General features: G+C 38.7%; 1 protein-coding gene across 1 annotated transcript in view; it reads left to right on the top strand.

Annotated features, from left to right (window-relative positions):
* Nucleotides 1–14,544, top strand: part of SYNE1 (spectrin repeat containing nuclear envelope protein 1) — a 514,523-nt gene that overhangs the window by 185,222 nt on the left and 314,757 nt on the right. The window contains exons 17-26 of the mRNA XM_019550064.1: nt 2,561–2,725; nt 5,244–5,396; nt 5,843–5,986; nt 6,331–6,504; nt 7,734–7,892; nt 10,063–10,227; nt 11,982–12,116; nt 13,218–13,376; nt 13,752–13,960; nt 14,204–14,312. Coding sequence (XP_019405609.1) covers nt 2,561–2,725; nt 5,244–5,396; nt 5,843–5,986; nt 6,331–6,504; nt 7,734–7,892; nt 10,063–10,227; nt 11,982–12,116; nt 13,218–13,376; nt 13,752–13,960; nt 14,204–14,312 — 1,572 coding nt within the window. The remainder of the gene's footprint in view (nt 1–2,560; nt 2,726–5,243; nt 5,397–5,842; nt 5,987–6,330; nt 6,505–7,733; nt 7,893–10,062; nt 10,228–11,981; nt 12,117–13,217; nt 13,377–13,751; nt 13,961–14,203; nt 14,313–14,544) is intronic.

The raw sequence follows: 14,544 nt of genomic DNA on the forward strand, positions 1-14,544 counted from the left end.
TTCAGAATACTGAAGTGTGAAATAAGGATTTTACTAGGATTTAACTGAGGAGTCCAGCATAATTCTCTTATCTTCACTGCTCACAATAACTATGGTGCATTCCAAACATTGGCCGTGAAAGCTTCATACTGCACCATCATTCTTTCTCCTCTTTCCTCTATCTCTGACTGATTTCAAATATTGTATATGTACCATTATTTTGCTTGGAAAGCTAAAATGAAATGACCTTCCTGGCTTTCTGTTGATAATCTCTAGTTGTAGAGATTCTGTCTTGAACCTTTTAGTGCATCATTTGGATACTTGCCCAAATATGACTAGGGTAGATTTACATGGGTTCTCTAAAAATAGTCGAAATACAACAGTGTGTCTTACCATAGAATAATCCAGTCTTCCTGGAACACCAGCAACCACTAGAAAGTAAGTAGCCATGAAGAATATGGCTCAATAATTTCAAATGCACATAAGGGAAATCCTTTCTGAGGAGTTTCTGATGGCAATTCCACTGCATTATTCTGTCAGGCAGAACAGATTTGTTGCCCACTGAAAATCACCCACTAATCTTGTGTGTTTTGCAAGTGGATCTGCAGGTGGTTACCACCATTCATTGCAAATATTATATCGTCTCAGTGGATGTATCTATATGTGCAGTTAATGTGACACAATAAACTCTGGGGCAATTTGAGCGGGAGTCAGCTGCTTCTGGGTGCAGCATCTACATATGTTCCTGAGACAGCAGCAATTTGAGCTGGGGCAGAGCAAGCCCCCAGCTGGCTGGGCTGACCAGGTGAAATGTCAGCATCTTCAATGGGTGTTTCAGCACAGTTAATTACACTTCCGTATGATAGCGCTATCCCCAATAGTACTGTCTTATGGCACACGTTAATTAATTTACTGCACCCTGATACTGGCGCATCCATAGACTGTAATACCTTACTGCAGATATAATTAGTCTACTGTGCAGTAAAGTGCACATGTAAATGTACCCAGTTGCAACAGTCTCTCTGATCTGTCTCAGCACAACCTCAGTAGTGTGCCTAGACCCCTCCCTTTGCAGGTTTATGTAAGGCACCTGGAAGGGGTTGTGAGGAAATCCAGACAGAAGGCAGGGTAGGGTGGCATCTTAGAGAGAGACTGGTTTGTCAAATGCTATGAATGGACTGTAGAAAGCAAGGATCTTAAATAGGAAGGAAAGGATCAGGAGGAGGGGACACTGTTGAGAAAAGCAAAATGTGGGTAGATTACATCAAGAAGCTAGGGCTCCAGTCATTTTTTAAAGAACATCTCTGATGGATTGAGAGGAATGATAAATAAAATAGTCCCTAGTCACCTCCCTAGCCCAGTGATACTCAACTAGGGTGCCATGACATCTTTGGGTGCCTTGAGTTTTTTTAAAAGGTGATGCAGAGTGCTATGTAATATTAATTCTATTAGGTATGCAAACATGTTTCACGCTATAAACTCAGATATTTCAGATAGGAATCCATAGTTTTGCAAACAGTCTGACCTGTTGAAGTCTCTGAGTTCTTTGCAAAAGAAGAACTGTTTTATTATTTGTCTGTAATCAAAAAGCAAGTAAAAACTAAGAGCTGGCATTTTACGAGCAGTGGCCCGAGTCTAAAAAAGTTGAGAACCACTGCTTTAAACAATGAAAACTTAATGTATGTCTTGTTATTATTTTCTATGTAGCCATACTGGAAGTGTTATGAATGTTGGTAAATTATGAAATCTGAATCACCTGTTTTTAACAAATGATGTAACTTTTTGAAACCTTGAGATTGCTAATATAAAATGAGCTTAGATTATTCTTGTATAGTTATGCCACCAGGACGTTGTATAAATGGCAACATTACAGGAGCAACCCTTGAAGTCATTGTACTTTAGAATCAGATGTCTGGTGCCCAATTTCTTCTTTGGTTTTCCCTTCTTTTTAGGCTGGAGAGAGGGAAGAGGAGGATAGTGAGTCATTTGTTAAGGATTCTGTACTAACTGAGAATTAACCCTGCCTTCGCTTCATACACACAAAAGCATATTCCATTGGGCAGACCAGCATGCTAGAGAGGCTCCATTCATTCACTCCCTGCGCCACCTTCTTTCCCCCAGGTTCTTTTTCACTTACCTGCTTTTATGGGAGAGTAAATAGTTAAATAGGGTAGTGTTTACTTCACTACCCATGGACCTTATATCCAGGTAACCTGTACAGGATTTGGAAGGTAGGACAGGGCAGTTCCTACTAGATGCAAGCATATAGTTCAGACTATTATCTAGCCCACTGAAATTAGTAGTTCAGAAATTTGAATGAGAGTAGTGTGATTTAAGTGTGGCTACCAAGTAAAGTATAGATACTGATTTATAGACAACAGGCAGACTATCTCTCCTTCCATTAAAATAGCAGGCTATCTTGCTAGTTCATTAAGGTATAAATTTGCAATGTAAGACATACACTTTGCATCCTTTAGTGCCTAAAAGGAAAAGGCTTATCTTTGCCTGTAGTTGGTGACTTGAATTTATTTTATGAAACTTATGCAAAATGTTACGGTGCTTGTTGTATTTTGTTATTTAGGACTTCTTCCGACATTTACCTCATTGGATCCAGCAGCACACAGCCATGAATGATGCTGGTAACTTTCTTATTGAAACCTGTGATGAAACTATTTCCAGAGATCTTAAACAGCAATTACTACTTCTAAATGGAAGATGGAGAGAGCTGTTCATGCAGGTTAAGCAGGTATGCATTTTTATGATTGCTGTTTTAAAACTATCATTACTGCATTGCTATGTTGTGGGGCCCAATGAAGGCTGCTTGGACAACTTTCCAGGAAGCTTTAGGCTATATCTAATGCAATTCTTTCTATAAATGCCAGCAGAAAGAAAAGGTCACTGTATTTCTGTCTTTTTTTGAGATGAGTAGATACAGACATAGAGACAGAAATAAAAGCCAATGAACAAAAAACCCCAATAGTCTGTATGAACATAGTGAGCCATTTACCACTTCCTGTAGACAACAATGCACAAGGGCATGAGGTGATTAACATCCATTACCTTCCCAGCCTGAATGGTCAGTCATCTATTTACATTTGGCCAATGCTCTTTGGCCCTGCTCTACTGGAGGGTTGGGCATCTGCCACTTTCTATAGCCAGCAACACACAGGCATCTTTAACATCTCAGCTGGAATGACCAACTGCCAATTTACAGCTGGGTTGGCTGAAGATGCTCTTTGGCACAACTTGTGAGTGTAGCTTGAACTCACAGCTCTGGAGCCATTGAGAAATACCTTAACCACTCTGCTCCCCCGCCCTTGCTTTTTAATGGGAGATGTACCCACTTATTGTAAAGATAAAAGCAGTCAGCAGCAGGAGCATGCAAGTTTAAAAAGAACTCCAAAGCCATGCTGACATCAAGGGGTGGGTCCAGGGGGTGTGTAGTGCTACCTCCCCTTGGTTCTGTCTCCACCCAAAGTTTTAAACAAACTACCTGGCATTGGCAGCAGTATTTCTATTCAGGCAGCAGCGAGGGACTCACTTAACTCCATAGTTTTATAATCTAACTGATTCCTTCTAAAGGCTTCATTTCACAGGTGTTAGTAACTCCCTCTCCTTCTTAATGGTAGTAATATTCCCTTACTCAATTCTCCTTAATATTCCCTTTCTTCTGATAGTCTGCTGTCTCTTAGTTCTTTCTGGTAATGTAATTTCTATTTCACAGCCCTGCGGTCTGTTTTTAATTGTAGCTAAAACACATTAACTCAAGTATGGAAACGTAAACTCAGGTGAACATTAACTCCAGCGTGAAAGTAACTTTCAGCAAAGTATTGGATACACTCTCTGGATGCTCAAGGGGGTTTGATTTTGTTTTATGAATTGGAAAGAGATCTACATTTAATTCTAATGACCACAGGGTAAAAGAAACAACGTTTTAATCATTTTTGCCTAGTTTGTTTTATTTTGTTTAGTAAAAAATGTATGATATAGCAAATTTCATTTGAAGAAAGAGACTCAACTGGTAGGAAAGAAATGCCATTTTAAGAATTTTATTTAAATGAGAGAAAGTGTATGAGATACAGCTGTATATAAATGCCTGCCCCATTCACATACATAATTTAGAATATCTGAAATGAAGTTATTACTAGTAGTTGGCTAGCAACATTTTCCCCTTTAATTACTTTAAAAAACTTACCCGAGGCTAAATCTTGTCCTTTTTACTCACATTATTAGTCCAGTTGCATGCAGTAGGCTCTCACCATACAGTATATGGCTCTTATTTTAGTTCTCCAGACAGTTGCTTATAATATAAGCACAGTTTTATTAATTGTTAGTGAGGAACAGAGTGGCTTACACTCTGGAAAATGTAATTTCCAAAGTGTGAATGCTTCCCTGTACGTTCTGAAGTGTTTTTCCATCTCCTGCTACCCAGGAATTTCTGTGACCTTCCAACAACTTTGCTACTTGTTTTTTCCCCCCATCTTTTATCTTCCTTCTAGCAGTTCCTAAGTCCTTCTTTTACTCCAGTTCACAGTGGGTTCTCTGACATCCCATCCCTCTTTAACCTTGTTAACCTTCACCTGTTTTGCCTGTCTACTGAATTTCAGAGGCTACTGAATCTTTATTTGTTGCTGTTTATGGCTTTTCAGTCTTACAGTTTTTCTAATGCAAGAAATGTGAAGGACACCAGAGGCCCTGTGCCAGAGTTTCTTTATTATTAAACCAGATGCTAAAATATAGAGACTGAGAATGCCAGGAGATTATTGGTCTTTTGCCCACAAAGTTAGCCAGACTCAGTTTGAGTTTTGAGAGAAACTCTTTCAATTTTAGAGTTAAATATGTGCATCCTTGTCAGGGTCCACAGCGAGCAAAGGGTGAAACCTGAAGCTTCAGAGTAAAGGGACCTTCAGGAATTGGTAAGTTATGAGAAGGTAGCAGAGAGTTTGTTTTAAAAACCATGTGGAAAAGAGGGTCTCAAATAATCCACTTCTTAAAAAATGTTTAAATACTGCTTTATGGATAGAGTTGTGAACAGTGTAGTTTTGAATTTGTGTAATTTTCAACAAGTTTTCCTATTCCTGAAAGGACCATGTTTATTTTAAAGGGTTTTCTTAAAAAATTCTGTCTGGATGCTTAGCTTAAAAGCTTACTAAAATGATGCTGAATAAAATGCAAACAAACAAAAAAATGTTTCCAAGAGTCATAGGCAGCAGTACTGTCACATTTTTTCATATGCTCTTTGTTTTTTTTTTTCATTCTTGTAGTACGCTCGGGCAGATGAATTGGACAAAATGAGAAGAGAATATCTGGATGGAGTAGCCACTTTGTCAGCTTTTCTTGATGGAGCCAATGGGAAATTTTCTGTGCCTATAGAAGTCTCCTTTCTAAATGTCAAAATGTTTGTCCAAGATCTGGAAGTGAGTTTTTCCCTTTCTGCCTTTTTCCTACAGGACAGAATTAGTTGCATGTTTAATTTTAATGGAGGCTATGTTGATTGTTTTTAGATATTATCAACATTGGTCATACCAGATGGTACAATTTGAGTTTTTTGTGTAATATTACTATAGGTAAACCAAATTTTTTCATTCTATGAGGGACATGTATGGGATACATTCTCAAGATAGTGAGCTTTTCTGAGCTCGCTGTCATACATAAGGTAGACCGAATGCCTAATTTTAGTTGAGAATATTGAAAATGTCAGTCCTTCTGATTCACTTTTATCAAGTGTGTTCTAGACCTGATTTATGTTCATTAAGGCAATGGAAAGGAATTGAGAGTTGGCTCTATCTCCTATAACCATCCTGAGAACAAGCTGATGTGTCACATGAACACATAATTATACCTGTTGAAATATGTGTTGCAGGGTATTAAACAGAAGATGCCTGTCATGGAAGCACAGTACAAGATGATTACAAAGACAGCACAGCTCGTTACAAAAGAAATTCCCCAAGAAGAAGTCAATGAAATGTTTGCAACTATGAAAGGAATCAAAGAGCAGCTAGGCAGGGTACTGAAACACATTTTCTGCAATGCAATATGTTAACTATGTATCAAATCAAAATGGGGCAAAACACCCACCAGCCCCTAATTTAAGGGGCTTAATAAAATTGAGCCTATATCTAAATAGGTTCCAGTAAGGACGGTAGATATATAGAAGTGTAAATATATATATTAAACTATCTCTGGGCTTGAATATTTTAGGTTTGATCCTACAATACACTTTAATGGTCAATTTACTTTAAAAGAGTGGGTGGTTATATAGATCACTCAGTGCAAGATCATTTAACAATTTGTGAGTTTTAACATTATGTTTGTGGTAATTAAATTCTGTTTTTATAATATTGTCCAAAGGTTAAGGAATATTGTCCTGCCATGCTCTATGAGTCTCAGCAGCTGCTCTCTCCACTAGAAGAACTAGAGAAGCATATTACCTATTTTTATGAGTCTCTTGAGAAAGTCAATGAAATAATTTCAGTCCCAGATCCTGAAGTGCCACCTGTAGCTGTCTTTAAACAAAAACACCAGGTAAGGACAACAAAAGCAACAATACTCCCCTTCCTTCCCCTCAGCCAAATCTGGAAATTGTAAGAGAACCTCTGTAAGCAGTTATATAAGACTTACATTGTTGGGACTCCAGTTTGGGGGAAAGGGGGGCAGTGATAACTGGAGAGGAGTGTTTCTTCTTCACTTAGCAAAAGTTAAACACTCCAATGTTCAGCTTCTACCACCCACAAACCCATACAAATTGAAAGGAGATATCACTATAATAGTCTTGATTTCACATTGACTTCAATGGCATTTAAATTTTCTTTTAATTGCCACTGGGAATTGAATCTGGCTTCTACTTTATTGCCCACAAGATCAGTGATACAATGGGACTTCATTGGGAGATCTCAAGAATTCCCACTGATTTACATGGACATTCCCATTATGTATGATAGGAACTTTAACATCTTCTGAGTAGATAATATATATTCACATGGAGCCTTAAAATTTCCTTTTGGTTTGCAAGAAGAGGATGTCATTTCAAAGACTGAGTGTTGGTCGATAGAATTCATCTTGAAGGATATATGAGAATGTTATGGTTCTAGGACTATGTTGTGTGCATCATTGATTTCCCTGTGTATATAAATTAGTAATAGTTGATCAAAATGTATCTCCTTTTTCTTTTATACATACATCTTTCATTAGCATTTCATGCTGAATTCTGTTTTTGAGGGAAAAATTGATCTGGACTATGTTGGCCAATCAATCCAGTTTGGGGCTGAAATGTGTAGCCTGCCAAAACAAATCCTGCCTTGTCTGTATATAGTCAGGTCTCAGATCTGCAGTGATGAGGCCTCTTCAGTGCTTTCTATCTGGCCCTGAGTAGTACCACAATTTAAACCATCTTAATTTAAATAAATGGCTTATTTCTGCTAAATGGATTTGCCAGGTGCAGACTCAGAAGCCATGGCATTCTGCCAGACTATACAGAGGCACTGGGTTCTGCTGTGTAGACTGTGAATAGATAATCCCTCCCCCCATTTGTACAACTACCTATATGGTCCCATATTCTGTGAACCCTTTGCCCCCTTCATGGAAGAAGTTCTGTTTGAGTTCTATAGGAAAATTATGTATTTGTATTATCCTCCCTAATGTCCCGTTTAAGCTATTCTCAGTGGTGCCTAGGCCACGTTTGTGTTTTATCGTCAAAATACATTTCCCCCTACTTTTCTGGAAGAGAGATTTTTTTTTTTGTTTTCTTGTTTCAGGATCTGGTAGCATATCAAGAAAACTGTAAGAAAGCTTTGTCCCTGATTGAAAGGAATAGTCAAAGTGTTCTGAAGTTTGTGACATCAAGTAAAGTGTTACACCATTTTGATCGGTCAGCACTTCAGAAGATGGTTGCAGAAATACAGTTCACTTTCCAGGTAATTTTCTGACTTCTTGATATCTTTATATGAACTTGCATCATTGCATTCTTTGGCTTCCAGAAACCTTCTTGCTCTTTAAATCAAACACAGAGCTTGTCTGTATTGGAATACTTAATATGCATGGGTCCACAAATGCTCATTCTCATAAAAATATTACCCTTAATTCCATTTAATGGATTGTGATATGGTACAGGGGGATGATTTCCATTTTTAGTAGGCAAAGTTGCAGCAGATATAAAGACTAGATTCTTATTTGGACCAGGGAAGAAGCTCAATGAGTTTAGCCTCAACAGGTTTGTTTATGGTGTCATGTGGTTAAGGAGCTTGGGGTATCTGCCTGACCCTAGAGTTAAGCAGCTTTCAAGTTCCCTGTGATGTCCCCAGAAATTCCACGGATTTCTGAATCATCTGAAAAGAAGCTTAGGACATCCAGAAAGAGGGGTTGTTCTGTCTTATGGCCTAGACGTTCTTACTCATGCACTTTATCTCTTTGATATCCATCTGCTCTTGCTCTTTAACACAAAGCATAGAGCATTGAGGTATTTGCAAAGTTAATATTGCTAGCTTCTGTGTTTCCATGGAAAGTAAAAATGGATCAAAATAAGATGCTAACACTGAAAGTAATGCAGACCTCTGTTTACATAGTTCTCCATGTTAGTGCCAGTAGATGCCTCACTTATTCTCTTTGAATTGTATTTTAGATCCATAGATCTTCTTAGGACTATCCATCTTTAGTAAATATGGTAAAATATATAGCAGAAAATTGAACAGTGCTGTGTAGAGCAAAGTTCTTCATATGCTAGTTTTAATGACATTGTAATATAATATTCATTGTAAAGATTTGAATTTTATGCTACGGAACAGTAGCCAAAAGTTGTCTAAGGACTATCATTGATCAGAATTGGAAGTTTCAAACGTTTGCATCTCATCTTTGAGCAGTTGAATTTTTGGTGAAGATCTATGCACATCTTTTCATTCCTTATCATGTGAAAACAATTTGTGTTTATAGAGTTAAGTCCAATTTCTGCATATTGGGCTGGACATTATTCTCATGGATAGTAAATTTTATTTCTTCTTATATTGGAAATATTCTTCTGCCAACCTTAGCATATGTGTGAATCTGAGTGTTCCATTCCTTTGTGAAGGGAGCCAGGTTTTAGATTTTTATACATTGCGCACAAGGCCAGCATGAACATTTTTGGAAGGTTTAGCAAAACAATATCGACACATCTTGTGCTTAATTGTCTCTGACAAATACCTATTTCTGTATGAACTGAACATAGCAACTAGGGGCTGGCAAGTTGTTAGTGTCTCTGGTATCTTGCTACAGAATAAGTAGAGCTTGTCAGGCTATAGAAAAAAGATCTTCAAATGTAATTTTCCCTTCAGGTCCAAGAATCCTAGACTTCCAGGTTTTGGAGGGTTTTTTGTCCATCCTTGTAAATTTTAGCACTTACATATTTGAATTCCAGAGACATTTAGTTAATGCATTTATAACCTATTCTTCACTTTTTCTATGCTATAGATACTGTTATCCTCATTTTACATATTAAGAAGGAGACAAATTAAGTGACTTGACCAAAACCATAGAGGAAATGAGTGTCAAAGTTCGAATTGAAGCAGAAGAGTGGCCATTTTTCACAGTGCCAAGGGACCTCTCATCCAGGGCCTTGTGCATATGCACTTCTGGCCATTTGGGAAGGAGCTTCTTTCACCAACCACTGCATATAGTAGCACTCAGTGGCCAAACCAGCGTAACTTTGATTGTCAGGGTGAGGAAGTGAGGGGGAACCAAGGTATCCTGTACTCTTTAGGAAAATTCATAATATTTATAACTTAGGAGCCCCTTTTTTTGTATTCTAGGCATTTTTCATTAAAAGGATTAATGCAAATGATATTTCACTTGGAAATATCACATATGCATTATAATGATAGCTACCCTACACCTCTCCCCTCCTTTCTTTTTATTGTAATGAATTTATCGTGAATATTTATATATACCCAGAATTAGGGAAGGAGCAGCTATAAGCCTGACAGGCACCAAAGGGCAACTTAAACTGGAAGAAATTTTTGAGGAATTTCTGCCAGGTTCTTCAGTAAAGATCAATCACAAGATAATTAACATTGGTATTAAAATACTAGCTCATTTTCTTCACTTGTAACCCAGAATATGGTCAAGAAATCTGGTGATTGGAGAAAAAATATGGAAGCAAATAGCCGTTTGATGAAGAATTTTGAGGACTCAAGGGCAGAATTAGAAAAAGTACTACAGATTGCTAATAGCTGCCTAAAAGAAAAAGGAAATCCTGAAGAACTTCTCAGGAAGCATACTGTGAGTAGAGCTTCTGCAGTCTTACTTGGTCACAGTGTAACCTTCAACCATGTAACTACAAAGTCTGCTTAATGTTTATAAGTGATATCAAGCCATCTGTTGAAATGATACAGTTTAGTTTACCATGAAGTAAAAAATATGGTTTCTTATTAAGCAGAAAATCTAAACAACAGGGAAAATGTAAAGAAAAGACTCCTGGCAGTCAATTACCATATTTACTCCAGTGCAAGATGATCCTGAATGTAAATAATCCCCCTCCCAATAATTACATTCTGCACACAGAAATTTTTATAATTTTCCATATATGAAATATAATTATCGGCGGATGGTCTTAAATTTGCCCCCCTCCCCCACCATTGCAGGTGGTGGGAGGAGAGGCAATGAGGGGCAGTAATGGGGGAGGCAGTGGCAGGGGGGCATGTGGTAGGTCAGCTGGGGGGCACTAATGGGACAGGCAGTAGTGGAGGACAGGTGGTAGGAGGCAGGCAGTGAGAGGCAGGCAACTTCCTCCCTGTTGCCTACGCCCTCCCACTTATCTCCTCCGTTTTCCTGCCTTCTCCTCCCCCCCCACACACCTTGCAGCCTCAGGTTGCCCCAGTTCCCCCTTCCCTTGTTCCCCCTCCTTTCCATACTTCTTCTGCCACCTGCAACCTTAGGTCCCTGGCCCCCTTCCTCATCTCTCCTCCCTTGACTGCCTCTCAACCTCCACCTTACCTTTGCTTTACTCTAGGAGGCTCCTTCTCTGCTGCAGCATGGGCACAGAGCATAGCTCAAGGCCAGTCCTGTAGCAACAGTGGCAGGAAGTGGGCACTCCTGCTGCAGGGCCAGGCTGGAACAGCAGTGCCAGGTCTGCACCACTGCTGTGAGGCCAGGCTGGAGCTATGCTCCATGCCCAGGCTGCAGCAGAGATGGAGCCTGCCAGTGTGGAGCAAAGGTAAAGAAGAGTGCAGCAGAGGAGGAGAGACAGGGAGAAGCAGTGTAGTGGGGGCCAAGGGGGAGACTAGGAGCTGTGGGAAAGGAGTGGCAGGGCATGTAGTGGGGTGGGGAGGGGGACAAATGTCAGCTGTGGCTCTGGCTCCAGCTCCAGCCCAAACCCTGGGTTGGGGCCAGAGCCGCAACAGCTGTCTTCCTCCGCCCTCTCATCTGCTCCCTTCCTTCCACTGCCTCATGCTTGATTTTAAGGTGAAGGTCTTTCCCCTGCCCCCATGTTAAATGGTGGGAAAAACCTCATCTTCTAATCAAGTAAATACGGTGTTAGATTAGAAGTAGATTTTGCCAATAAGAGTTGTAATTGGGTGAGATTTTTCCACCAAAACATTCACTATTGACATTGTCTGCTTCACAGGGGGGGTTTCCCCCACCCCCAATATTTTCATGCAACCCTTGTTATAATTTTAAACAGCTGTATTTGTTTGCATCATTGTTACTTTACTGTTATTCAAAAATACTGTTTCAATGCAGAATCTTACGTCTTTAAGCTACCATTTCTGTTGGCTGAAATGTACAGGATAACTTGATTCACTAGCCTAGAAATTAGTCTGGAAAGTGTCCAGGTCTCTGCTAAGTTATGCATGTTTCCTTTCCTTAACTTAAATTCTGTCTCTCTAATTCAGCAGCAGCCCCCTGCCAAGCTTGAAGACAGCTTGTGCATTTTGATATAGGATACTGTATGTGTACCTGATCTTTATCCTAGCAGGTTTCCGTGTTAGCAACTTTAAGCAACTTAACCTTCTAACTTTATTTTTCACCCTCAGGAATTCTTCAGCCAGTTGGATCAGAGAGTGCTAAATGCCTTCCTGAAAGCTTGTGATGAACTTACTGACATCCTTCCTGAACAAGAACAACACAGTCTTCAGGAAGCTGTTAGGAAACTCCATAAACAGTGGAAGGTTAGCATTTAAATGACAAGCTTTTTCAAAGCTGCAAGTTTAATAAATCAAAAGAAACATTCTTCCTAAGCTACCTCTTGTAGTTCAAAATTGGAGGGATCTTGTTCTTCTCCTTTTGGCTTCTTGAATAGGCAAAGGAAAACATATAGCCTGGACAAAGAGTAATTATATTTATTTGAAAGAATATTATTAGAGTATCAAAATGAAGCAGTTAGAAGTTAGCAAGTGCCAGGATTCTGGTAGTTTATACAACCTTAGTTTGGCCTCCTACATTGTGATACTTTTTTATATTATGTGACTATTAACAATTTTCACACATTACACTGAAGATAACTCCCTGTAATGCTAAGAAAACAAGTTTTTATATGTTTAATTTTCCCATTTAAAGGGAAAACTGCCAAGACCAAAGTGATTATGATTAAGCAAAATCTGCTAATGAACTGTAGAATACTGATTTCATATTTTACAGGCCAAATTTTTCAAATGGGTCTCTTAGGATACACCTACCACTAAATATTGAGTTCAGTGTTTGGGGAAGAGCAGAACTCTTTTAATTTGATTTCATTTTTGCTGTAGGACAGCTAAACATCTAGAGTGGGATTTTCAAAGCACTCAGCCCCAGCATAATTTTTCCTTCCACGTAAGTCAATGGGAAACTTGATCATTTGAGCACTTTTGAAAATCCTACCTCTACTTTGTGTGTGAAATTGTGGCTTTTATTTGACACACAAGCCTGGGTCCCAGTGGGCATGAGAAAATGTAGCCATACTCTTCTTCTTGTTATTATATATTTTTATTAAAGTAGTACCTATAGACCTCAGCCAAAGATAAGGACCTCACTTTAATAAGTACTCTACATATTTTTATAAAAGAAGGTTGTGTCCCAAAGAGATTAAAATTTAGGTAGTAGTTATAATTAATAGAGTGTGTTTATTTGTCTTTCCATATGAGTGCTGAAAAAAAATTGTTCTCTGGGTGTTATTGCACGCACACAATTAATCCTGCACTTTAGTAGTTTTTCTAAAACTCTAACCTAATATCTTCAAAGTTAATATATGAATCCTGCTTTCTCCCCTGTGTTTTTGCCTCCATTGAGTATAGGATCTCCAGGCAGAAGCTCCATATCACTTGATCCATCTGAAGATTGAAGTGGAGAAGAGCAAGCTTCAAGCCACAGTGGAAGAGTGTAGAATTGAACTTGCTCGACAGGATAAGCAGTTGGCCAGTGAAGGCAGTGAAAAGATTATTAAAGAGCACAGGGTATGTATCTTTTGCCACCGAGTGGATGCTTGTGCAAATGCGTTCAAATACATACTGAAACAAAAAACGCAGGGGGTTTGAGCAACCACCAGACTATCACCCTTATATATGAGTCACCCTCATATAACTCCCATGATTTCAATTAAGTTAAACTAGCACAAAAGTGAAGTAGTGTGATAGTAACTTGGGCCTTTGATTGGAAGTTCTACGAATTCCCTGAACAACTTTTAAATCGTTCAAAGACCGAAGTTTTAAAGGAGAAATGCTTCTGATTTAATCACTACATTCTGATAGGCCCCAACTTTTGTTTAAGAATTCATGTGATTTGTGGCTTTGTCACTTTGTATGACTAGCTTTTTATTTCCATGCCTTTAGTGTTTCTTCAGTGATAAAGGACCCTACCAGTTGTGTGAGAAGAGACTACACCTGATTGAAGAATTGTGCCTGAAACTCCCGGAATCAGATCCTCTTAGGGCTACCCTGGAAAGCAGCCAAAAAACCCTCAAGGAACTGAAATCTCATATTGATAGTACCTATATGAAAATAACAGAGCACCCTGACAAATGGAAGGACTACAAGACTAGGTACTAATTTATTTGCTAACTGGGTATGTCAGAGTTAAAAGCTTCCAGTCATAGACAGGCACAAGGCAAGGCATGGTAAATACTTCATTGTGCAAAATCAAACAACACTGAATTTTGTAGTCATTCCAACATTATTTGTCTATTCCCCTTTTAATTAATGTTTACTTAAAGTGAAAAAGTTATATTTGAGAGTATGTCCCTAATTTTTTTTCCTGCCTTGTGTTATGTGATCTTTGATTTCAGATTTTCTGAATTAACCACTTGGATTTCCTCAACGGAGAAACAGCTAAAGAAGATTAAACATGGTATCAATGATACTGCCAAATATAAACAATTTAAAACAGCAGCGGAGGTTAGTTCTTAGCTTGTATTGAAATTAGAGATTGTTCCAACTAAGGCTCTGGCTTGAGTCATGCTGTCATGTAGTATAGGTGCATCACTGGTGGTGAAGAGCTGAGACTAGAATCTGATGACTTCTGGCATTTTTATGAATGGGTCAGTTAAAACAACTTAATGTAAATTTAAAGAAAGCTATGTATACAGTGAACTGTGGCAGGGCAATCTAGTCCTTATAAACTAGAGGT

The sequence above is a fragment of the Crocodylus porosus genome, unplaced genomic scaffold (genome assembly GCF_001723895.1).
Source record: "Crocodylus porosus isolate Cpor-Errol unplaced genomic scaffold, CroPor_comp1, whole genome shotgun sequence".
NCBI lineage: Eukaryota > Metazoa > Chordata > Crocodylia > Crocodylidae > Crocodylus > Crocodylus porosus.